Source organism: Lithobates pipiens, unplaced genomic scaffold, assembly GCF_037356315.1.
Source record: "Lithobates pipiens isolate NorthernLeopardFrog02 unplaced genomic scaffold, aLitPip1_a1.2 Scaffold_8, whole genome shotgun sequence".
Lineage (NCBI taxonomy): Eukaryota > Metazoa > Chordata > Amphibia > Anura > Ranidae > Lithobates > Lithobates pipiens.
The window spans coordinates 411,554,081-411,579,970 of NW_027507903.1; the positions used below are offsets into that span (position 1 = coordinate 411,554,081).

At 43.4% G+C, this 25,890-nt stretch overlaps 1 protein-coding gene across 2 annotated transcripts in view; it reads left to right on the forward strand.

Annotated features, from left to right (window-relative positions):
- The window catches only part of WDR55 (WD repeat domain 55), a 32,170-nt gene extending 6,529 nt beyond the window's left edge, over positions 1-25,641 (forward strand). For both annotated transcript variants that reach the window (XM_077474141.1, XM_077474142.1), the window contains exons 2-9: positions 697-750; positions 2,746-2,903; positions 5,292-5,392; positions 13,296-13,383; positions 16,556-16,735; positions 19,132-19,231; positions 22,009-22,178; positions 24,433-25,641. In XM_077474141.1, coding sequence (XP_077330267.1) covers positions 697-750; positions 2,746-2,903; positions 5,292-5,392; positions 13,296-13,383; positions 16,556-16,735; positions 19,132-19,231; positions 22,009-22,178; positions 24,433-24,766 — 1,185 coding nt within the window. In that variant the 3' untranslated portion in view covers positions 24,767-25,641. The remainder of the gene's footprint in view (positions 1-696; positions 751-2,745; positions 2,904-5,291; positions 5,393-13,295; positions 13,384-16,555; positions 16,736-19,131; positions 19,232-22,008; positions 22,179-24,432) is intronic.
- Positions 25,642-25,890: the final 249 nt, after the last annotated feature.

The window sequence follows — 25,890 nt, forward strand, 5'->3', positions numbered from 1 at the left end:
GACAGACAAGCTGTGATGCTGCTTTTCTGTCTTGGGCCTGTGTCCCGCTGGGACTGGTCTACATGCCTTCCGCTGTGTTACCCAGCATAGTGTGTGCTACAGGGTAGAGTAGAGGGAGGAGAGCGGACAACTGTGTTAAGGCACTTATTATAATGGGTTGTCAAACACAGCAGAAAAGGTGCACATACTGTTGTAACACAGGGTACTGCAATACCATGCATTTTAGTGCACTGCACTGCTCTGCTGACAAAGTGAATTGGGGTGCCATTCAGAATGTTTGGAATATATCACAGTGTAAATACTGTACTTCTTTTTTTTTTTTTTTTTTTTTAACTTGTTTGGAGTGATTACATTCCTGTCAGCCGTGTGTCAGTGAAAGGCTTGCTGCAGCTGACGGGAGGCAACTTTTTCTCCCTAAAGAGCGCACTGGAAACTGGCAGGTGACGTCACGGCTCAGGGAATTTAGCCCTGTTGTCTAAGCTAGTGGAGATCACTGTAGTAGTGGTGCCTACTACAGTGATTTCCACAGGGGTTCCTACAGGTGTGCCACATAATACTTGAATTGGTTCAAGCTGGACCAATGTAACTGTAAAAATTGCCAAATTTGGAATTCAGCTTTAGCTGTTTTCAGATAATACTTTTTTTTTTGTTTTTTTATTGGCTGTACTGTTAGTAATAAATATTATTTTATTGTAGGCTGCGCCACTTAACAAAGAAGAAGAGGAGGAAAATGAAGAGCAGAGACAACAGGTTGGTTTTCTGTAAAAAGACCCGTACTATGTTTCTATAGAAAACAGTGCAAGTAAAAAAGATTTCTTGTTTGCAGAATGGTGTATTAAACTAAATCAAATCCCAACTAAAATTTCAGGTTAAAGTAAAACTGAACTCTCCTATTCTTAAAAACTGAGGAGAAAGACATATTGGCTTCAGTTTGGATTTGCAGTTGCCATGATGCTGCATGAGAGATCAGCTATGATGAAGGACCCTTGTAATCAGTGGAAGCAGTGGTCTCTCCGTAAAGGTTCATCACACCACATACCATGTAGTAGCTATAGTTCTGCACCCAGCAAAGCTTGTTTTCCCCATTAATACAAGAGCTCTAGGTCTGAGTCGGCAGGGACATGGCAGGCCTCTGCAAAGAGACTGCTACTTCCTCACAAAGAGCAAGGGTCTGTCTCTACAGAATTCTGGCAGGGAACAGGCTTTGTATACTCTGGATGTGGCTTTTTAAGGAAAATTAACTTTAAAACTTTAAACATCTCTTGTGTTGGTGCATCTGAAATATATTTCACTGACTTGAACTAGTGCCCCATTCACACTTGTGAAAAGGGCCATTAGCAATTATATGTGGAAGACCCAGCAATTAGCAGCGGGAGGAAGCCTCATTGAAAGCAATGGAAGGCTGACAGCTCATGGAGCAATTGCCTGAAAATGATGCTTCCAGGGCCAATGATTTGCAGGTAATGGCATTTGCAACAGTTTTTATACTTCAAATAGATTTCATCCTAGAGTTGGTGAGAGGCAAATTTTGAACTGGCTGAGTGCAACCTTTATCAAGTAGTGGGAGAGCGAGCCCAGCAAAGAAGCTGTACGCTACAGAATATGTCCCTAAAGTTATTATCCACTGTTTCTGTTCTGAACAGTAAACTAGCCAGATTTTGGTGCACATGAGGAGCCCTGCAGCACTAAATCTTACCAGCAGGAGCTAAGTCAGAATCAAAATGGCGTGGATTAGATCCCTGAGAAGGATTGATTTCCCTATTTATGGGCAGCTTCTACTGAGTATTGTGAACAACTCATTTATAGCTTTGTTTTATAATAATTCATAAACGGGCTGCTTCCATTCTCGTGTATATTAATGGTATATATATTAACTTCTTAATTAGCAGGAACTTTGTAAGTCACACTCAGGCCACACAGTGAATAAGTGGTTAGCACTTCAGCTTGGCAACACTAGGGTTGTTGGTTTGAATCCCAACCACGGTCCTGCTTGTATGGAGTTTGCTTGTTCTCCGTGTGTCTGCGTGGGTTTCCTCCCACATTCCAAAAACATGCTGGTAGGTTAATTGGATCCTGTCTTAAATTGTCCCCTGTATGTGTATGTATGTGAGTTAGGAACCTTAGATTGTAAGATCCTTGAGGGTCAGGACTGATGTGAATGTACAATATCTATGTAAAGCGCTGTGTACAATTGTTGGCGCTATATAAATACCTGTAAAAAAAAAAAAAATCTTTACAGTGCTGAATAGAAATACTCAAACAGTCTTACAAGTCCAGTTTGTGAGTTTATGCACACTTTTACAGTCTATGCATATACTCTTATTAAAGGTGCTGGTAATATTGCAAATATAACTTGAGATGCATGCAGGTAGCATAGTTCATGTCAACATTGCACTCCCACTCTTTTTTGTCTGGAATCTGGAACATATCTACTAGTGCTGCTGGAACACCCTGCTTTACTTCTCTCACACACAGCCAAATGGACGCACTAAAATGTTTCATACTACTATATATGATTTTTTATTTTATTTATTTTTTTATGCAGGAAGCAGAAATAAAGGGGGGTATGCAGGCCTTAGGAAATACACTCCTATTGAGCCTTTATAGAAGTGTGGATGCTTATTCTGCTAGGGATCACTAAATCCCTTTACTTGTTTGCTCTTTATATGTATCAGAATTTGACCACTTATGAGCATTGAGAGGGCAGATTCAATAAATAACAAGATATAATATCACATTCTGCAGGGTGAAACTGAAGAGTTGGATGATATTCCAGGCCCTGCGGAACCAAGGGTGAAGGACACGCCAGAAGACATAACATTTGAGGCTGCTGTCAACACAATTGCCTTTCACCCTACCCGGGACATCCTTGCTGCAGGAGATGTAGACGGAGATGTTTTTGTGTAAGTGTTCATTCATTTTAACCACTTCAATACGGGGCACTTGTACACCTTCCTGCCCAGACCAATTTTGAGCTTTCAGCGCTGTCGCACTTTGAATGACAATTGTGCGGTCATGCTACATTGTACCCAAACTAAATTTTTATAATTTTGTTCCCACAAATAGAGATTTCTTTTGGTGGTATTTGATCGCCTCTGGGATTTTTATTTTCTGCTAAACAAATAAAAAAAGACCGAAAATCTTGAAAAAAAATGCATATTTTTATTGTTTCAGTTACAAAACTTTGTAAATAAGTAAGTTTTTTTTTTTCCCTTCACTGATGGGCACTGACGGGGCTGCAGTGACGGGCACCGATGAAGTGGCACTGATATGCGACAGACACGGATAGGTGGCACAAATAGGCACTGATAGGTGGCACGGATTGGCATGGATAGGTGGCACAAATGGGCATGAATAGGTGGCACGGATGGGCGGCACTGATAGGCGGCTAGGATGGGCACTGATAGGCGGCATGAAAGGGCACTGATAGGCGGCATTGTAATTTAAAGTATTGTAGGGATGGATGCCAATCAGTGCCAAACAATAATGCATGCCAATCAGTGATGCCCATTGTGGGCACTGATTGGCATCCATTATTAGCAATGGCTGGCATCCCTGGTGGTCTAGGGGGGCATACCTGGTGCTGGGTATCCCTGGTGGTCTGGTGGCATCCCTGGTGGTCCAGTGTGGGCATCCTCGAGGGGGCTGTGCTGATAATCGATCAGCACAGACCCCCCCCCCCTGTCAGAGGAGCAGCCAATGGGCTCTCCTCTACTCACGTCTGACAGACGCGAGTGAGGAAAAGCCAATCACCGGGTCTTCCTATTTACACTGTGATCAGCTGTGATTGGACACGGCTGATCACGTGGTAAAGAGTCTCCGTTGGAGACTCTTTACCGAGATCGTAGTTGCGGGGTGTCAGACTGACACCCTGTAACAACTATCGCCGCGATGCGCCCCCCCGGGGGTGCGCAGCGGCTTAATATCCTGATCACGTCATATGACGTCCGGTCAGGATATTAAAACCACTTTGCCACCGTCATTTTGCTATATGGCAGGTGGCAAGTGGTAAAGAACTCAATTTTAAACAATATGTTTGCTTTATTTTTGTCATGCTTCTCTTCAAATATTATTACTTAAAGTGGTGTTGCCACCAAAAAAAAAAAAATAGCTTAATATTAAAAAAAATAATAATTGGAAAATAATTTTTTTTTACTTGCCTCTAAATGCCTGTTGCTAGGGGGTCCCTCGTAGTCTGCCTTTTTCAATGCCCGGGCTGGTGACATCACTTCCCCTTGCACCGCACAGTCATCTGGGACCTGTCACGTGTGCCAGATGACTGGGCGGCGTATCACGGCGCCTGGCGCCGTGGGTGCCCGGCTGTGAAGCCACAGCCAGGTGCCCACAGTAAGAATGCCAGCGGCGCGAACGAAGCGGGGGACGGGGGGCTTCGTTCCCCCACATCGCTGGACCCTGGGACAGGTAAGTGTCCAATTATTAAAAGTCAGCAGCTGCAGTATTTGTAGCTGCTGACTGTAAATTATTTTTTTTTTTTTTTTTTTTTAGGAGGCACCTCACTTTAAAGAAGAGCTCCAAAGTGCTAATAAAAGCACAGCTCAAATTTTAGACAGATTTACTGATATACAAAAGCCAAAAAATTATATCCTGTTGCTATATAATATGCAAATTAGAGAATAAAAAGCCTTTTTAAATGGCGCAGTGTGCCAGTAAATAAGTCTTTCTTTAAGGAGTGGAATTGTTCTTCATTTTTTGCCATCAGTTCAACTTCAAACATGAAAGTGAGCCCAACATATCTTATTTGAACACAGCCAGCTTATTGCAATGTTGTCGACATCCTCATATTTTGTTTCTCAAGATATTATGGAGTCCTTTCTCCAGCGGTGGGGTGCTAAGATAGAGCAACAGCTACATAAATGGAAATATGGAATTATCCAGTAGAAAATGACTGTTATTTGTTTGCATATATTTAGAAGAAAAAGAGAACGTTGTGACTTTAAATGAGGCGGTGACCAGGTAAGGTCAATTGCCTCCATCCCTTACCCGGTCACCGCCTCATTTAAAGTCCCAACGTTCTCTTTTTCTTCTGTATGCATATATTGATATAACTGGAATTTTCCCCGATATTGTTAGTGGAAATTATCTTGGCTTTTAAAGCTGCAGATGCTACTTTGTCTACTGCCATTAGGACAATGTACAGAGTATGACAAGCTTTCTATTTAAATCATTCATAAACCACAAATGTAGTATTACTCATATAAACCTTTACGGTTGGGTACTGCCATGCATTCTGATGGAGTATACATGGTGTTATTAATAGTTTGTTGTTTCAGGTATTCATATTCCTGTGTAGAAGATGGAAACAAAGAACTATGGTCGTCTGGACATCACCTCAAATCCTGTCGAGATTCAGCATTTTCTACTGATGGCCAGCGTAAGAATTTCTTCCTTTTCAAGTCTTAAACATGTACACTGGAATTTGGGGATAGCTCTAATCTTAACCTGAGATGAATGGAGGAGGTAGCAGTCTCTGAAACGGAGTGAACAAAATTGACAGGAAGTAAACTAGACAATTTTTTTTTTTTATTAGAGTAAAAGCAGCTTCCTCAAATGGAATAGTGTGTCTGTTTGTGTCTGCCAGGGGGACCCACACAGATGCACACACCCGGCAGACGCAAACAGCCACACTATTCCATCTTAGATATAAGAGCAGTAGGGCTTCTCCAGCCATCAGGAGATCCCTGCACTAGCTCATAGCCTGCGATGGTTCGGATGCCTGTATCCAAGACACAGATTCCATCTACACCGACCTGATCCGTGTTTTTGGGGGAAAATTACTGTACATCTCCTCTAGAGTCACTGTGAATATATACCACAGTCAAACATCTAGCCTATTGGCCTTTCTTTAGTGGGACTACTCTGTCCTATGTGGATCACTGGCTGTCGCTATCTTCCTGGTCGAATGCCTGTGCACGGCTCTGACGGACATATCTCTCTTTTCATTATTGATTTATGATCTCTCTCTGTATGGTTGGAGCACTAGTTGGGTGGAGAACATATGTATGTATGAACCCAACCTGATAACATTACTAAAGCGCAAGGACCTTTATTAGTGTTCAGATTGATCGGTGTGTTAGTTTGGACCTGCTTGAGCCTAGGCTGTACACAAGACCTATACGTCTCTATAAATGAAGATTATGCTCTGCCCCTTCATTCAGCTGTCAAATGCCATAGTACCAGTGGGAAGAAGAGGTTGTGGTGTTGGAAAAATTAGTGACGGTGGGAGGAACGAGGCAGGGCTTAATCTCAAACTTAAAGAGGAACAGCAGTCTGCTTACATAATCTGTAATAAAAACATCTTTGCCATTCTGGAGCTTCTCTCCAACCACTTTGCATATTATTTTATATACACTGTGATTGTGTACTTGCCAGATATGCTGCAGAAATCTCTCTTCGCTGAGTCTGGATGCAACCATTTTAACTGTGGGCAGCTGAATATGCTGCCTGGTAACTTCCTGGATTTACATAGACCCATAGAGGCACACCTCCAGCTCTGCAGCTTTCATTGACCCTCCTGTGACTCCTCCCCCTCCTGTCTTGGCAAACTCTCGCGAGAGAGCTGTGCATGATGTCATACGCCTAGGTTTTTTTCCAGACAAGAAACAGGAAGTGGGCTGTGTAAGGTATTTACTGGCAGAAAAAAATGTTTCTCTTTCATTCATTGATGGACACCACATCTTCATCTTGACCTTAGGGTTATATCACCCTTTTAGGAGAGGACTAGGCAGAAAGTGTTAAAAACAGCAACACTTGCACAGTACTGCCCAGGGGGCAGTACTACTGGCTATAACCCCTCACATTGCATCCAACAGCTCAGTTTTTTTTCTGCCTAGTGTAGGAGAAGGACCTGGCTCCCGGTGGGACTATTGGTCCTGGGAATTTTTTATTTATTTTTTCTGCATTTTTGACTCCTGTGATCTACAATCAACAGCCAGACTGGGTGACAGGCTGGATAATATAGATCCTGGTAGTCTCCCCAGCCTGGCCATCCAGCGTGAGCAGGCCCTAGCTAAGCGCTGGGTCGGCCACAACATGCCCCCGTCTGATCCAGGGGCGGCCAGTGAGCTATATGCTCTGGGGCACACATATGACTGGGCTACTGCTGTCTGTGTCAAAGTGTGCCATGGCCGGCAGCCACCCCGTATTGCTCAGGTGATGGATCTGTCTGTGGAATGCATCCAGCAGTCCCTGCAGGAGGGGTAAATATGGTTCCACCTGTCTTGTCAAGATGGAGCAGCTGGGCCTTCCCTGGGAGGTCGACTAGGGGGTCTCTCACTCTCCCTTTTTTCTCTCCCTGTCCCTTCCCTCCTCCCCATGGGCTATGGGCCGCTGTGTGACTGGGCACACGCGGTGCACGTACACGGGGGAGGGGGGCCTCTGGGTCCTGGCAGGGGGCTGCGCTGGGTGTTTGCTCATCCTCTGCCCTGTTTCTGTGTCACGTGGGGTGTTAGCGCTGTGTTTGACATGTGGGGAGGACGCCACGCGCCATTTTTTTGTAGCCACAGGCAGTTTTCGCCTTTCAGACATTTTCTGGAAGTTCGGCGGCCATTTTCTAGTACTCTCAGGTAGTTTTGCCTCTTGCGCTGGGTGCTTATTTCCTTCTAGAACGGTGCGCTTTTCACACACCCCGTGGATGACACAGGGGAGAGCGGACAGCAGCAGCGCAGTAGCTGGGTCAGGGTGGTGAGTCCTGCGGGGGGCCCCTCAGTCTGTGGCAGCTAGGAGGGTGGACTTTTTGTGTGACTTACCTTAGTTCCCTAAGCGGTGACAGGCGAGTGTGGGTCAGCATGGCGTCGGAAGCTGTCGCTTCTTCCCCAGACATCCCTGTTATTGTAATTGGTTCCCCTGCACCTGTGGTGCCTATGGACGCTCTGTCGGCGGTCCTAGAGGCCTTTGTTACTAGGGTGGAAGCGCGGTGCAGGCACGAGTGGGGTAAAAAAGCCCCTCCCCCCACCGTCTTCTGGGGAAAGCTCTGATCAGACTTGGGGCCCCGCTGTGACAGGCAGTCCCTGTTCTGACATATCAGAGGATGTGGACCAGGACAGTGAGGATGACTCCGTGTCCGGGTCAACACAGGAAAAGATGCTTGTAGGAGCAATTATTACAGAGGTGCGGTATACCCGCAGGTTCGGAGGATAGGACGGGGCATCTCGTGAAACGCAAGGCAGTGCGTTACCCCTTTGAGGAGAGTTTTCAGAAAAAATGGACATCTCCTCCGATTGTTGACCCCCCCCCCCCCCCCCCCCCCAGTATCCAGGTTAAATAAGGTAACCACGATTACGGTGGAAGGGACTCCTGCTTTCAAGGACCCTGCCCGACAGAAGGATCAAGGCGGTTGCGGTTTACAGTGGTGGGGTCAGCATTGTGGCCAGTGTTGGCTACAGCCCTGGTGTCACAGATGCTTACTGAATGGGCAAAATTGTATCATCGTGAGTTGGAGAAGCAACGCTTGCCCTGTCTGTGTGGAGCTGGCGGACCAGTTGGTGCATGGCCTTAAGTATGTCTGTGATACGACCCCCCTTGCTCTCTAGTGCCTCTGTATCAGCAGTAGTGCTACGTCGCCTGATTTGGCTGAACTGCTGGTCTGCGGACCAGGCATCTAAGAAAGCACTGGCGGACTTGCTCTTCCAGGGAGCGAGACTATTTGGTGCCTTGCTGGATGATATTATTAAGAATGTTACTGGGGGGTACGTTGCTCCCACAGTCCAGAAAAGGTAAGGAGCCATGCCGTAGGCAAGGGCACTCCTTTTCCATTCAGAAGCAGATTTTTCATACGTCTGGGTCAGCAGGTAAGTTCTCAGTCCGGCAAGGTGCCTGCTGAGGGACAAAAGCGTCCCTGGTTTCGCAAGCTAAACAAGCCTGCAAGGAAATCTGTTACCGCATGAAGGTTTGCCCCCGCCCTACTCTCAGCTGGGGGGGGAGGGTCGCCTTCGGGAGTTTGCAGCCCGGTGGACTTCCCTACTTTCTGACCAGTGGGTCTGTGAACTGGTTTCATCAGGATACAAGATAGTTTCTTTCTTGTCCGCCAAACTTTTTTTCCTTTCAACCTTCATCTTCTTCCAGCTTGTCGGAAAGCCCTGTTCGGGGCAGTGCAGGACCTGCTGTTGCGCGGGGTGATAGTACCTGTACCGACGCCGGAAAGGTTTCAGGGATTCTACTCCAATCAGTTTGTAGTCCCAAAGATGGAAGGGGTCCATCCGGTCCTGGACCTCAAGGCCCTCAACAGCTTTGTGAAGGATGGAATCAGTTCACTCAGTGGTCGCTGCACTCTATTGGGGGGATTTTCTGGCATCCCTGGACATCAAGGACGCACACTTGCATGTTCCCATATGCATCAAGCATCAGAAGTTTCTGCAATTTGGGGTGAGGGATGGACACTACCAATTTGTAGCTCTCCCTTTTGGCCTGGCGCCGGTACTGAGGGTCTTCACCAAGGTGCTAGCCCCAGTTTTGGCTTTGCTAAGGCAGCGAGGGATCGCAATCATGGGTTACCTGGACGACCTCCTTCTGATAGCAGCTTCCGCCTCAGAATTAAGGGAGGATGTGGCAATCGCTATGCAAACTCTTCGGGAGTTTGCCAACTCAACGCCTGAAGTACCTGGGCCTGCTTCTGGATTTCTCAGAGGTGAGAGTCTTTCTCCCTTCGGACAAGCTGCAGACTTTTCAAGCTGCGGTGAAGTTGGTGGTGTCCCGCAGGTGGTCGGTTGTCCATAGATTGTCGAATTCGGGTGAGCCAGCTAGTTGGGGATTCCCTGCTCTGGTGGCTGAGGTCACTGGCCCTTCGGTCCTGGAAGTCGTTGCTTCCTCTTCATTGGACGGTGATCACAACGGACGCAAGCCTGGCTGGTTGGGGGGAGTTTGGGGCGTACAATCGGTCCAGGGTTGCTGGACCCAGGAAGAATCCCGCCTGCCGATCAACATTCTAAAACTTCAGGCAATCAGGCGGTACCTCTCCACATGGTCACAGAGGCTGCAGGGGTGTCCGGTCAGTATCCAGTTGGACAACGCCATGGTGGTGGCGTATGTCAACCATCAAGGAGAAACAAGGAGCTTCGCTGCAGCACTGGAGGTCGCTCACATCCTGTGGTGGGCAGAGCAGCGCGTGCTGTCTCTGTCGGCCGTGTATATTCCGGGTGTAGAAAACTGGTAAGTGGACTACCGAAGTCGTCACATGCTGGACCAAGGGGAATGGTCAATATATAGATATATATATATAGATATAGATAGAGAGAGAGAGATATATATATATATAATATATATATATATATATATATATATATATATATATATATATTAGATAGATGTATTTCGACTCCTTTGCCTAAGGTGGGGCACGCCAGATGTGGATCTCCTGGCTTCTCGACTCAATAGCAAGGTACAGAGGTTTGTGGCCAGGTCAATGGATCCCTGGGCGGACGTGGCAGGCACGTTAGTGGCTCCATGGGGGCATTATAGGCTAATTTATGCTTCCCCCCCCCACTCAAACTTCTACCACATCTGGTTCGCAGAGTGGAGGCCGAGGGGATTCCGGTAATTCTGCTTGCCCCAGATTGGCCTCGGTGTCCGTGGTACGCCGACATAGTACGATTGGTGGCGGATGTTCCTTGGTGACTGCCGATGCGAGAGGACCTTCTGTCGCAAAGGTCCAATACTTCATCCTTCTTTACCATCACTGGCTTTAATGGCATAACTGTTGAAAGCCAGGTGCTAAGGGACTGAGGTCTGTCGGATTCGGTAATATCCACTATGCTGAGGGCACGGTAGTCATCTTCTTGGAAGATTTATCATCGTACGTGGAAGGCCTACATCTCCATGTGTGAGGAGATGGGTTGGCGTCCACGCACATACTCGATTTCCAGGATCCTGCAGTTTTTGCAGCAAGGAGTGGATCAGAAACTTGCCTTAAGCTCCATCAAGGGGCAGATATCAACTTTGGCTGTCTTTTTTTTTTTTGTTTTTGTTTTTTTGTTTTTTTCAGCGACCCTTGGTGACTCATTCATTGGTGAGTACGTTTATTCAGGGTGTTGGGCATGTGGCCCCTCCGGTACAACCAACGCTATCTCTGTGGGATTTGAATCTGGTGCTCTCAGTGCTTCAGAAACCCCCGGTTGAAAACATTAGGGAGATCCCCTTATTGACACTCTCTCAGAAAGTAGTCTTTCTAGTGGCTATTACATCTGCCAGGAGGGTTTCTGAGTTGGCGGCCTTGTCTTGCAAGTCTCCCTACTTGATCCTCCACAAGGATAAAGAGGTGCTGCGTCCGCAGCCTTCGTTTCTGCCAAAGGTTGTTTCGCCCTTTCATCTAAATGAGGACATTGTGCTTCCGTCCTTATGTCCTCGGCCGTCACACCCCAAAGAGGTGGCTTTGCGTTCCTTGGACGTGGTCCAGGCTCTACGGGTGTATCTGTCGGCTATGGCTCCTTTTCGGAGGTCGGACTCGCTGTTTGTATCGGTGGCTGGTCTGAAGAAGGGATTGGCGGTCTCATCGGCCACCATTTTTCAGTGGATCAGACAAATTGTGGTTCAGGCTTATGCCCTAAGGGGACAGGCGCCTCCCTTTCCTGTCACGGCACATTCTACCAGGACAATTGGTGCCTCTTGGGCTTTCCAACATCAAGCTTCTGTTTTCCAGGTGTGTAAGGAGGTGACCTGGTTGTCCGTTCACACTTATTTATTAAATTTTACAAGGTTGATCTGAGCGCATCTTCGGATGCTTGCTTCGGCCACAAGGTTTTGCAGGCGGCTGTTTAAGGTTGAGGAGCTCGGGTTGTTATGGGTGGAGTTATTTCTTGCTGTTCCCACCCCTCATTTCTTTGACACTGCTTGTCCCTAAGGTCAAGATTAAGATGCTGTGTCTGTCAATGAACGAAAGAAAAAATAGGATTTTTGTACTCCCCTTTTAAAATCCTTTTCTCTGAAGTTCATTGACGGGCACAGCACCCACCCCTCCTATTTATGTTTGTACTGCTTTTGACGAACTGAGCTGCTGGATGCAGTGTAAGGGGTTATAGCCAGTAAGACCGCCCCCTGGGCGGTACTTTGCAAGTGTTGCTGTTTTTAACACTTTTTGCCTAGTCCTCTCCTAAAGGGGCGATATAACCCTAACGTCAAGATGAAGATGCTGTGTCTGCCAATGAACTTCAGAGAAAATGATTTTACGGTGAGTACAAAAATCCTATTTTTACTATCCAAAGTTAAAACAACAAGGACAGAAGACTTATTAGATGGGGAAAAAAATAAATAGCAAATATGTTATACTAACCTGCTCTGTTCAGTGATTTTTCACAGAGCGGCTTGGAGCCTCCTCTTCTCGGGTCCCTTGCTGGTACTCCTGGTCCCTCCCTCTTGCCGAGTGCCCTCTCCCGCTGCTGCTGATTGACAGCAGCGGGAGACAATGGAGCCCCGCTGCTGTCTCAGCCAATGAGGAAGGAGAGTACCAGACAGCCAGATCGAGATGGGGTTTAGGTAAGTATTAGGGGGAGCTGAGGGGGGCTGCTGCATACAGAAGGTTTATTTTTTATTTTTTTTATCTTGGTGCATCAAATGTAAGACAAGGGTTATACAAGCACAGTGGAGAATTTACCTTTGAACTTGAAATCCGCCATAAGAATTGTGAAGAAAGCCTTAGAGGTATGACCTCTGAGACAGAGAGAACTTAAAGCGGGAGTAAACCCACACCTTTTTTGTAAAAAAAAAAAAAAAAAAAAAAAAAAATCCTGCTAGGCAAAGGCATAATGAGCCAGTAAGCGCATACTAGCTCATTATGAAATACTCACCTTAGAACGAGGCGCCGGTATCTCTCCCGATCCACGCCGAGGGAGCTGACCTGTTGCCTCAGCGTGTCTTACGGGTATCGTGCCTCTGGCGCTGTGAGTGGCCGAAGCCGCGATACGTCACTTCCGCGCATGCGTGCTGGGGTCTTTTTCCTGGCAAGGTCTGGCAGTTCTGCCGGGCCTTCAGCCAGGTCTTAAAACGCGCATGCGCTGCATGACGTCAGCGGCTGCATTAAACGTAAATATCTTCTAAACCCTATAGGTTTAGAAGATACTCATTTTACCTACAGGTAAGCCTTATTATAGGCTTACCTGTAGGTAAAAGTAAAAAATAAATAAAAATAAAATAAAAAAAAACCTATACAACCGCTTTAAAATATTACACAGCACAATTAAATGGCTCATCAACCAGAACACTCACCATTTGAACCCTGTGCACATGGCCTTTGATCATTTTAAATACTGTTTCTAAACTAACATGAACACATTTTCTTTTTTTTTCAGAACTTTTTACTGTTTCCAAAGACAAGTCTATTCACATTCTAAATGTGGAGGAGGGGAAACTTGTGAAGCGCATTACTAAAGCTCACGAGTAAGAACATTTCTGAGAATTTGAATAATGTATGAAACATAAAGCAAATGTTGTTGCCCATATCATCCAATCATTCTTATTTATTCTTACAATTTATAGAGTTTATCCTCATTGGATCTCAAAAAATGACTAAAAACCTTATTTGAGCAAAAGTTGGGCTGAGACCGGTAGAAATTAGTTAAAGCTGAATCCCAGGCAGATTTAAAAGACACAAATTAATTTAGCACTGTATTCTTTAAATTATCATTAAAGCATTTTTTGAATTCTTTATTTAGAAAAAGAATTCTGAGTTCACAACCATAATGCAGGTCATACACAAATACTGTACACACAGCTACATAAATTTGTGTACAAATCCATATTGAGAAACTGTGGTGGAATAGGCACCAGAAGGAAAAAACAATACAGTTATTCCAAAATGCGGTGTGCAAAGACCACTTAGATCTACAGTGGATTGAGCATATGACCGGATTACCGGTGATGAGAGTTCTCCAGAGCATACAGGAGAATGACCAGTTTTACATGTGCCAAGAAAAGGGAGGCGAATACTTAGATACAGGGATCTGAATTCAATTTTTTTTCATATTTTCTACAGGGTACAGGGAAGGTAGTGATACAGAGCAAGATCATTAGACAAAAAAAAAGGGGGGGGGGGGGGAGCCCGGGGGAAGTCATTAAAGCATGTTTAATGCAAGCAGTATGTGTACCATAATATTACTTTTTATTGGCCTCCTGCAGTCTACTGTTTAACAGAGCCAAGACTGGGAGAAGATGTAGTACATGGAACCAGTCAGTTGTGCTGAAGTTCTAACAAAGGACACGCTGCCAGGAGGAGAGGGTAGAGTGATAGAGAGATGATGCTCCTCTTTTCCATTTTCACAGTCTAGGGAGGGAAATAATCTGTGTTAACTGCAGAAGAGAAAAATAGATGGCCTGTGGTTTGTGGCAGAGCTCTGTAAATCTCAGGACCGGATTGACAGAAATACAAATCTTATGTCAGGCAAAACAGTATGTATATATTTCATTTCTGTATGTAGTGGTTTGCCTGGAGTTCAGTTTTAAAGTAGTATTAAACCCAGAATAAAAATATAATATTGTATATTGTAGCCTACCATTTCTTAGAAGTCCTGGCTGTGCAAGTTTTTTTTCTTTTTTGGTTTCTTTCCTTTTACTTTCAGCTGTTTTTTTTTTTTCTTTCTTTTTTTTTTTTTTTTCAACTTCCTTTAACAGACCAAGCTGTCCAGCCAAAATAACAGTTAGGCCGCGTACACACGCGCGGACTGTTCGCCCAACTTTGTCCGTCCAACAGTTTCGGCAAACAGTCCGCTCAAACTTAGCATGGATGGACATGCCCACACACGACGAACGAACAGTTTGCTGAAACCGTGCGCGATGACGTGAAAGGCACGTACGACGGGACGAAAAATACGACGTCCTATACACTGCATTATAGCTTTCGGCGTGAAAATCCTTTCTGAGCATGCGCGCAACTTTGTTTGACGAACAAGCCTACACACGGGCGGACTGTTCGCTCAAACAAGGTTTCAGCGGACAGTTTTTCGGAATTTCCGAAAAACCTTGTCCGTCCAACTGTCCGCTGAAACTGTCCGCTGAAAGCCCACACACGAGCGGACTGTCCGCCCAAACACTGTTCAGCGGACAAAGTTGGGCGAACAGTCCGCCCGTGTGTACGCGGCCTTAGAGGGTTGAGACAAACCATGTAACACTGCCAAGGGTGCTTACAATGATTATCTTTTATGTAAAACCTTTATCCCGAAAAAATAAACTGTTGCTGGAACTACTTATAAAGTGTTAGCTGGAGTTAAGCTTTAATTTGTAAGTTAAGTCCCTCTAAATTTGCTAGTGAATCTAACAATACCTTCCTCCTAGACTGACAATGCTGCTTTCCAAAGGTATGTTCTTTGCTCAAAGAAAAAAAAGGCTTAAAAAAGAAAACTAATGCAGCAACCACATTTAAAGATTGCTAAGCTGCAGAATGTAACATATTTATTTTTTGGGTATAAAGGATAATTTCACCTTTTTAAGAGCATGTTACAACTATATTTAGGGTGTAACATGCTCCTGTCCGCCCACCTCCTGCTGCCAATTCTCCCCTCTCTGTGACAGCAGCTGGGGGATCATCTCCTCGCACTCGATGTCACAATTTAAAAACCAAGCGGTCATGCAGGGCTCTACTCACATGTCCGCATCATTCATTCACAGTTTCCTGTGAACAAATGGAGACTTCAAGTACCGTCAGATATTGCGGCTGACAGCTTGTAGTTCTCAATGAACTCCGAGGGCACTGGTGAGTGTCTTGAAATTCATTGATCTTTCTGCCATTCAATAACTGCCTGCCTGTATCAGTGGTATGGACAGGCAGTGTACTGAGAGTTTGCAGGATCCTGGCATTTATCTAATAATCATGGGTGCAATGCTTTACAGGATTTAGTGTTAAAAAAAAAAAAAAAAAAAAAAAAATCCACATTTGTTATACCTGCAAAATGATGTGCATTTATTTTAGTTTTTTGCAAAAGGTGAACTTGGCATTTAATACTGCTTTACGTTTTGCTAGGCTGCACTATGTAAATGATTGTTTAGTTGTAATGGGTTGCAAGTCTATTTCATACCTTTTTTATACCTGTTCGCCTTCATTAAGTTTAATTTTACATCCTTTTTATGTTTTATTACTTTTTTTTTTTTTATACTTTTTGTCCCTTAGTTCTCATCTATTCATGACTATTTTATTCTTGGCCTGGTTTTCAAAAATCAAGGCAATGGAAACTGTAAACGGCACGCACTCAGATGTGTTGTCTGTGCAGGTTCTCTTTTATCAAGGTCATGGTATAGATAGTAGTAGTTCATCACATTCAACTGGACATGTTCTGTCTCTGAAATGGTTCGCTGCTTGTCCTCTAATATTGGAGTTACCTGTGTGGCTGTGAATGCTGGGGTGAGTTTCTGGCACCCATTAGAACTGAGGAAACAACATGTCTTAGGCTTCAGCATTGTGAAACAAGTCCAGTTGAATTTGACATACAACTAGCTAGTCACATGTCTTGTTCCATTTTTATTTTTTGCAGCTTTCCTAACTCCTAGTTCCAGTTTTTATAACTGAGATGTATGAGAACTGTAAAATCTGTATGTCTGAAACAATCTCTCATACTTACAGCTGCGCCCTGAACAGCCTTCTTGTGATTGATGAAAACCTCTTTGCCACCGGTGATGAGAGTGGGATGCTGAAAGTGTGGGACCTCCGGAGAGGTACAGCTTTTATGGAGATGAAAAATCATGAAGAATACATCAGTGACATGGTCATTGACCAAAATAAAAAGCTGTTACTTACTGCAAGGTACTTCAACTATGTCATGTTCGTGTCATGCAGACCGTATTGTTTTTTCTCTTTAGGTTGCCTTAATATATATAGTGGGTTTAGAAAAAGAATACCCCCCCCCCCCCCTTAAAATAATCACATTTTGTTGCTCTGCAGCCTGACATGAAGACGCACACAGTTTTTGTTTTATATTTTATCTAGCTATGTTTACTAGTGCAGAATCACGGAGTTGGAAAAAGGATCACCCCCTTGTGTCAATATTTTTGGACCATTTCTTGCTTTAATTACAGCCTTTAGTCTGTTGGGATAGGTCTCTACTAACGTTGCACATCTAGACTTTGCAATATTTGCCCACTCTTCTTTGCAGAACTGCTCAGGTTCAATTACATTTGATGGTGACCATTTGTAGACTGCAGTCTTTGTCATTACACAGATTTTCTATGGGATTTAAGTCTAGGCTCTGACTAGGCCATACAAGGACATTCACCTTTTTCTCCTTCCACCACTGTGTGGTAATTTTTGCTGTGTGCTTTGGATCATTGTTATGTTGGAAGGTAAACCTTCTTCCCATTGACAACTTTCTGTCAGAGGACAGCACATTTTGCTCAAGAATTTGATGGTAATCCCCCATCCATTTCCTCTATCCTGACAAATGCTCCAGGCCCTGCTGCAGAGAAACACCAAAAAAAAAACAAAAAAAAACCCCGAATATTACCACCTCCATGCTTTACTGTAGGAATGGTGTAATTTGGATGGTGAGCTGTATTGGATTTCTACCAGACATAGAATTTGGTGTTGAGGCCAAATAATTTAATTACATTTTAGTCTCATCTGACCACCTTAACCGCTTGCCGATAATATAACATGCATATTAAAGCAAGGCAGCTCTCCTGCGCAGGATTACGTACCTAGTATGTGATCCTGCACTTCCGGGTCTGGCGCCAGCGACCCACTCCTATTGTAATTATACAAAGCAGGAGCTGACCTGTGTGTACCGCCAGCTTAACCCCTTCCCAGCCAGTGTCATCAGTACAGTGAGAGTGCATATTTTAGCTATTTGTGCAAACCAATCAATATACGCTTATCCGGAATTTTTTTCTTGTTTACCAGAAATATGTAGCACAATACATATTGGCCTAAATTTATGAAGTCATTTGATTATTTTTTTTTTTATTGGATGTGTTTTATAGCAGAATAGAAAGTAAAAAAAAAAAATTTTGTTTCAAAATTGTCTTTTTTATTTATAGCGCAAAAAATAAAAACCGCAGAGGTGATCAAATACCACCAAAATAAAGCTCTATTTTGGGGGTTTTGTTTGTGTACAAAGTCGCACGACCGTGCAATTGTCAGTTAAAGTAACGCAGTGCTGTATCGCAAAAATGGCCTGGTCATGAAGGGGGTTAAATCTTCCAGAGGTCAAGTGGTAAACACACCTTGAAGATCCTGAGGCTACATGGAAAAAGGTGTTGTGGTCAGATGAGACTAAAATGTAATTATTTGGCCTCCTACCCTATATACCCTTATGTACTGGGTATTTCTTTTTTGCTCCTGGCAGCTGGTGAGCACAGCAGCGGACTGAAGAAAAGCTCAGTGTGTGTGGTAGGGCAGGGTGGCAGTTGAATCAAATTGTTCACTTTAAGGCCTGTCACTGTTCCAATCTGCTGTAGGACAATTAAAAAAAAGCTTAAAGTTTTTGAAAATTAAAACTTGTACAGGACTCTGCACGCTCCCACTGCACCACCATATAGCAGCATTGAGATTTAGTAAGTGGCTACTGAGGCACCAACCTCTGAATTGTGTGTGGGGGGGACAGAGGGTGCGGCATACCTAGACCATTTATTAAAGCAGTATTGAACTTGGCAAACTATTTTTATTTTTTTTTTAACCGGTCTCCCTGCAGGTTGATGCCATGATGTGCTAGTATGAACAGTATACTAACATATTATTACAGACTTACCTATCATACGGAACCCTCCAGTATTGAGGTGTCACCTGAGGTGGCAATTCCATCTTTGCCTGGTCTTCCTTCTAGGTGTGTTATTGTATAAAATCTAACACAATAAATACATGGACCAACCAAAAAATGTGTACTCTGTATTGCTGAACATTGGCTCTAGCTGTGAATTATTACTTGCACAAGCAAATGATGTGTAATCAAAACTCTCTGCATTTTTTCTTTAGCTCTTTTAAAATTCAGTAACAATGTATTGAAGGGGAAAAAAAAAACACATGGACCAACAGTGGAGTTGTTGCCCCCAACAACTGATGTGGATTTATCAGTCAAATAATTAAAGAATTTAGTTGCTGTGAACAACAACTCCCACCTTGGCTTCAGTTTGTATTCATCAGCCCTAATCTGAAGCAAATCATAACATTGTGATCAGCATAAGTAGATATTCTTTATTTATTTGTAGTGGAGATGGAACCATGGGTGTGTTCAACATTAAGAGACGAAGGTTTGACCTACTGTCTGAATTCCAGAATGGAGACTTGACATCTATTTCCATTATGAAGGTTGGTACAGCGACATGATATACCGTATATACTCGAGTATAGGCCGACCCGAATATAAGCCGAGGCCCCCAATTTACCCCCAAAAAAACTGGCAAACTTATTGACTCGTGTATAAGCCGAGGGTGAGACATGCCTGTCCATCCCTGTGTGTGTGTCCGTCCATCCCTGTGTGTCCGTCCATCCCTGTGTGTCCGTCCATCCATCCCTGTGTGTGTGTGTGTCCATCCATCCATCCATCCCTGTGTGTGTGTGTCTCCATCCATCCATCCCTGTGTGTGTGTGTCTCCATCCATCCATCCCTGTGTGTGTGTGTGTCTCCATCCATCCATCCATCCCTGTGTGTGTCTCCATCCGTGTGTGTGTGTGTGTGTGTGTGTGTGTGTGTGTGTGTCCAGCCTACCTTTGTCCCGAGCCTCCGTCCCGTGCCTTGCCTCCTTGCCTCCGTCCCGTGCCGTGACTTGCCTCCTTGCATCCGTCCCGTGTCGTGCCGTGCCTTGCCGCCGCCGTCCCGTCCCGTCCCGTGCCTTCCCTTGCCTCCGTCCCGTGCCCTCTTCGTCGGCGGCCATTGTAAAGTTCAAAAGCTGCGCCGCCGCCTTCGCCTGTGATAGGCGGAACACTGAATTTCCCAGCAGCCTGTGTTCCGCCTATCACAGACGTCGTATCATCCTCGTCCGTAGTACGAGGATGATACGATGTCCGTGATAGGCGGAACACAGGCTGCTGGGAAATTCAGTGTTCCGCCTATCACAGGCGAAGGCGGAGCCGGAGGCGCGGCTTTTGAATAGAATGGCCGCTGTCTGTCTGCTCGACACGCTGATCGAGCGGGCAGACAGCGATGACTCGAGTATAAGCCGAGGGGGGCACTTTCAGCCTCAAAAAAGAGGCTGAAAATCTCGGCTTATACTCGAGTATATACGGTACATAAAGGACAACCCAATCTAAAATGCAGGTGGAACTATTTTTACAAGACCAGATGCAGTAGCCCATAAGCATTATTCTCTCATGAAAACCCCAAATCTATTTTACAGTATGTTTGTCTCACTGTATACAGTTTTGTCAAGCAAATCATTTTTTTGTGAAACTGTTTTAAAGTTTCCTACATGCCAATCCTGCCAGTAACAGAACTTCATTATGCTAAACCACTGCCTAACCATTAGCAGCAGCATTGTCAACCTGCCATGTGTGCTCCTTCAGTTTGCCATCGGGCTGCTTATCTGATAGATTGCTGCCTTGCCACTAATTGCAAGGCAAAGTTGTCAGCCTGAAACAGGAAGTGCTGTTACTGGCAACATCTCCGGGTATGAGATTCACAATAAATGATTTTATAAATCTGTATAGAGTGGGTCATCATGGCAATCCTACTAAAATAGATGTTGGGTTTACCCACAATTTAAAGTCTAGGATGCAACAGCAAATGGGCGGTGGCTTTCAGTACTGCCTTTTTGATCCATATTGTTTCCTGTTGATATTGTAGAGGTAAAGCACCATCATGGTTCACTGCTACTGCAATAGCTGATCAACAAGCACTGCTTGTCCAAAGTACAGTAAAACCTTGGATTGAGAGTAACTTGGTTTGAGAGTGTTTTTCAAGACAAGCAAATTGTGACTTGATATACAAGTAGCATCACAACTGAGTATAAAAGAGAAAAGAGGCGCTTCTAAGTGTAGCAATATGGTTCAATTTAATGAAGATACAACATTTAGCAACTCACATGATTGACGATTACAACAGGCACATCTAAGTATTCAGGCATCCGGGGTAAAGCTGTCCACATAGACCGTTCTCCTCACCACTGTCAGTCTGCAATAGTGACCAGGAAGACTATACTGCAGTAGAGCGATCTGAAAGTGAGGCTTGAAGCACTCATGGAGCGCTGCGCGTAGAATGGTCTATGTGGACAGCTTTACCCAGATGCCTGCATACTTGGGTGTGCCTCTTTTAATCATCAACCATGTGAGTTGGAAAATGTTGTACCTTGTTAAATGTACCATATTGCTACACTTAGAGGCCTCTCTTCTCATTTATGCTCTGTAGCTCCTGCTGGATTTCACTTCTAATCGCCTAATCGCCCTTGTGAAGGCTTCCATTTGGATGGAGATTTTATGGATACACAACCTATCACATTGCTATATTTTTTTTTCTATGGACTATAAACTGAAGGATTTATAAATAAATGGTTGTGGAATGAATCATCCGAGTTTCTATTATTTCTTATGGGAATTTTTTTTTTCATATACAAGTGCTTTTGGATTACAAGCATTTTTTCAGAATGAATTATGCTTGCAATCCAAAGTTTTACTGCATAAAGTATTTTGAAGGTTTGATCATTTGTTCACATGCGTCAAACCTTCTTTTTTTTTTTTTTTTTTTATTTAGACATGCCTACAATATTTCTTATTAAACCCCTTTTGTAACCCATTTTTAACCCCTAACTAGCCCCCCTTCCTGTGCTATTTTTCCAATATTTTGAAAGAGAATATTTTATACTGTTCATATAAAACAGTATAACCTACCACTCTGCTTAGAGACAAGACTTTCTAGTTTTTCAATCTACAGCAGCCAACAATGTTCTCCAAGTGTCATGGAAAGATTCTATATTTCATGTTGGTAAAATGAATTGTATTATTTGTATACACTATTTAATATTATTTGTCTAAATAGAATTTAAAAAAATCATTATTTTTGTCCTGTATTTGTTTAAAATGCAAAGCTCAATGCATGTCCTTTAACTCTTTGAGATCTGTTTTTTTATAAATGCATTTGTCCTTTGATTTAGAGGGGCAAAAAAGTGGCCTGCGGCTCAAGTGAGGGGACAATCTACCTGTTTAATTGGAATGGCTTTGGAGCAACAAGTGATCGTTTTGCAGTGAAGGCGGAGTCTATTGACTGCATGATCCCTGTTAATGATAATATTGTGTGTACAGGATCCATGGATGGCGTCATCAGGTCAGTGAAAGTGAAACTGTTGAGGATATACTAAGTCTGGTAAGAAAAATCCCTCTAGAAAAAAGATAAAGCACAATGTACAACACAATAGGGGAATGCTGGAAACAAGTATGGAACAGATTTTATATAGTATAATATATACACTACTTTATGCTAATAAAGCAGTAAATCTGACATTTACTGCAGGTGAATCTTCTTGGTAATTGTGTGATTTGGCATGCATTGTGCCAGAGTATTAACTAATGTATAGTGATGTCTTTATGAAACATAAATGTATAACATTTTTAATGAATCATGGGAACTGAGGCATTGTAATAAAACAAGAGGATAGAAATATAAAAAGACTAAACTATAAATAAGCAGTGCAAAATATAAGTGCAGTGCAATCAATTTAAAATATAACTTAAATAAAATACAAATGGCTAATGTGATGAACAACACACAGTGTCAGAGCCCCAAAAATAAGCACTCCACCGCTGTGCAGACAGTTCATATAGGGACATCCAATGTGTTCGGGGACCCCCAGCCCCTGATAAAATGCCTGCTCACCTCTGGTCTATGACTCCACTACAAAGTCATAAAAGACAGTGAATTTCATTCAAGATAGTACTGGAACACTCCTGATATCGTCCTTGAAACATGCCACTCCACAACCTAAATTTTGATCAACTATGTGACATTGCAGAATAGAAAAGGAGAAACCATAGTGCTCTCTGATTCAAATTATTTATTAAGACTGAATATAGGGATTAAAAACAAACACTCACATAGATAGATATATGCAAAATGAGCATAAACTCAGCTCACCACGCTGATACAAAGGTAAGTAATGACCTCACGGACAACGACTCCTCCCGCCTTCGTGTCCGTTACATCATTACTTACCTTTGAACTGAATTCACAAAGGTTTTTTTTTTTTTTTACTCTGTAGTGGCGTCAGACTGGAGCTGAGCAGGCATTTTATCTGGAGGTGGTGGTCACATTGGCTGTCACTCTATGAACTGTCACTTTGAGTTTGTAAAGCGGTGGATTGCTTATTTTTGGGACTCTGTTGGGTGTTATTCATCACATTAGCTGTTGTATTTTATCTTTATTTAAGTTTTATACGTGATATCGATGCACTTATATTTTGCACTGTTGGTTTATGAAGAGAGTTTGGTGGATACACTCTAAAAAGGTGTTAGCAGCAATCTTTGCCTTTTTGCCTTTAGACAAATTAGTGGTAGATCATTGCAAATGTAAATTTAGTTGTTTGCATGGATTATATTTCACTATATAGTGGTAAAATGTAAATAAAGTTGTTTATGATTGACTATATATGTTCTCTATAAAACCAGTATGTCACTGTCCCCATTTCTGCACAACTGCATTACCCTGAAGTTGTAATGCAGGCATGAACCTGAATTATACTTGGCTGCTTATGGCACCCTATGCCCTTCCTTCCTTGAGGTACCTGAAATGGTGCTGTAACTAAAGCACAGAGTAATTGTAATGTTATTTACTCCTTCCTTCGCAGTGCCCCAGCCCTATGTTTCTGGTCTGAGATTTTGCTGGTGGGGAGAGGTTGATGTGAATTTCATATTAATCATTTTTGGAGATGTTTAGAACTAATATATATAAAGGAGTATTATAATAGACCAGTGGAAAAAGGAGCGGCTTACCTTTATTAAAGGGGTTGTAAACCCTTGTGGTTTTTTTTTTTTTTACTTTCATGCATCACCCCCCCCATCCCCCCACCCCCACGTTTTACTTACCTCTTCATCCCTGCAGCTGGGACACGCCGTCCCTCTCCCCACAGGTCTTGATTGGATAGATTGATAGCAGTGCAGCCATTGGCTCCTCCTGCTGCGATCAATCAAATCCAGTGACCCAGGGGGCAGGGCCAGCATTAGTGTCTGTGGACACAAATGTTGGACTCAGGAGCCCACCTGCAAGGTACCTCCTCGGCAGAGAGCTCTCCTAGGGGGTTATCTGATGTGGGGAGGAGCCGCCAGGGGACCCCAGAAGAGGATGTTCAGGGCCACTATGTGCAAAACGAGCTGCACAGTGGAGGCAGGTATGATTTGTTTGTAGAGGATAGTTTATTAAAAAAAAAAAAAAAAATCACTTTAAGCTATATGAGTAAAAGTGGAATGCCTTATTCCAATACACAAGGTTTCCATTGCACCAGGAATCAGAGACTAGGCAGTGTTCATGGAATACAAATGTTTATGCAGTAATGTAATAATTAGAATTTTACATTTTTTGTTTGCAGGGCAATTAACATTTTACCTAACCGAGTCATTGGTACTGTGGGTCAACATCCAGGTGAACCTATAGAGCAGCTGGCGAAGTCATATGATGGCAAGTTCTTGGCAAGCTGTGGCCATGACCAGAAAGTAAAGTTCTGGGATGTTTCATCGATTGGGTCAATCGACGTGGATGTTTACAGGAAGCGGAAGAAGAACAGGCAGCTGCCTGCCTTAAGCAAGAAGGCATTTGGAGGAGCAGATGACTTTTTTGCTGACTTAAAGGAAGAGACTTTAGAAAATAAAGATGATGACGAGGAGGAGGAAGATGAGGATAGTGACGACACAGACAGTGACTAAAGTAGTCTCTACTAAGATACGTTATGGACCTTTGTTGGATTTGTAATGTTCTTTTTTTTTTTCACATAATGGGACTTCTCTATACCAGCTCGAAAGGGAAATTACCTATAGCAGCCCCTTCAGAGTCTAGCGTGCGTTTACTATACTGCTCTTAAATATAAGAAGGGCCTGGTTGTTATTGTACAGCAGTGCTACACTCTGCCATGGTCAGTAGAAATCCAGATCTGAGCATTCATAAGTGCCTAAAATGTGCCACTTTATTGAAGACCCATAAGGATAAAAGTCTGACATATTTTAAGCAGTGGTTGCTAAAAGAGGTAATTCAAATGTCACAGCCAACACTGTACTGGATTCATGTGTTTTTATTGTGAACACTTTTTGAGAGCAGAACACTGTATCTGAATGTCAGGATCTCATCACAATTTGCCACAGATATTGGATCAATTTTCTAAGTGGTAGTGTTACAAGCACCATGAGAGGTGGTCCAGCACTCAGGTATGCCAACTCTCCATATTAACCACTCGGCTTCCAGGTTTTTATTGCCAAAGCTTAATTGAACAAGCTTAACTTAGAAGGTGATTAACTGCCATGCACGGCTGTACCAGATTCTGTGTACTCCAGTTTTAGTAAAATTAAGCCAATGTCTGCACTGCTATATAAAATTCACAGATTTTGTATGGAATTAGTAAACATCTAATGGAATAGATTAAATGTTAGTATATGATGTACCTTGACATCCCTATACTGTGGAATAAGGGTAATAAGGCCTCAAGAAAGTTTATATTCTATATAGCACAAACCTTCAAAGCTCAAAAGAGGTTGGCTATTACAGGATAAGTGTCCTTTTTTAATAAACATTTACTTTTTAAATCTAATTCCTTTCAGTGTCTTAGTCCTTTATGACAAATGCTAAACAGCCACTACACTTATATCTGCTGGATAGTTTGCGGTCCCCAGGTTACAAACAAGATGGGGTCTGTAGGTTTGCTCTTAAGTCAAATTTGTTTGTAAGTCGGAACAGGTACATTTCTTTTCATACATCAGGGGACACAGAGCCATAATAGTTACTATGTGGGTTATAGAGCCACTGATAGGTGATGGACACTGGCACGCCCTAAGACAAG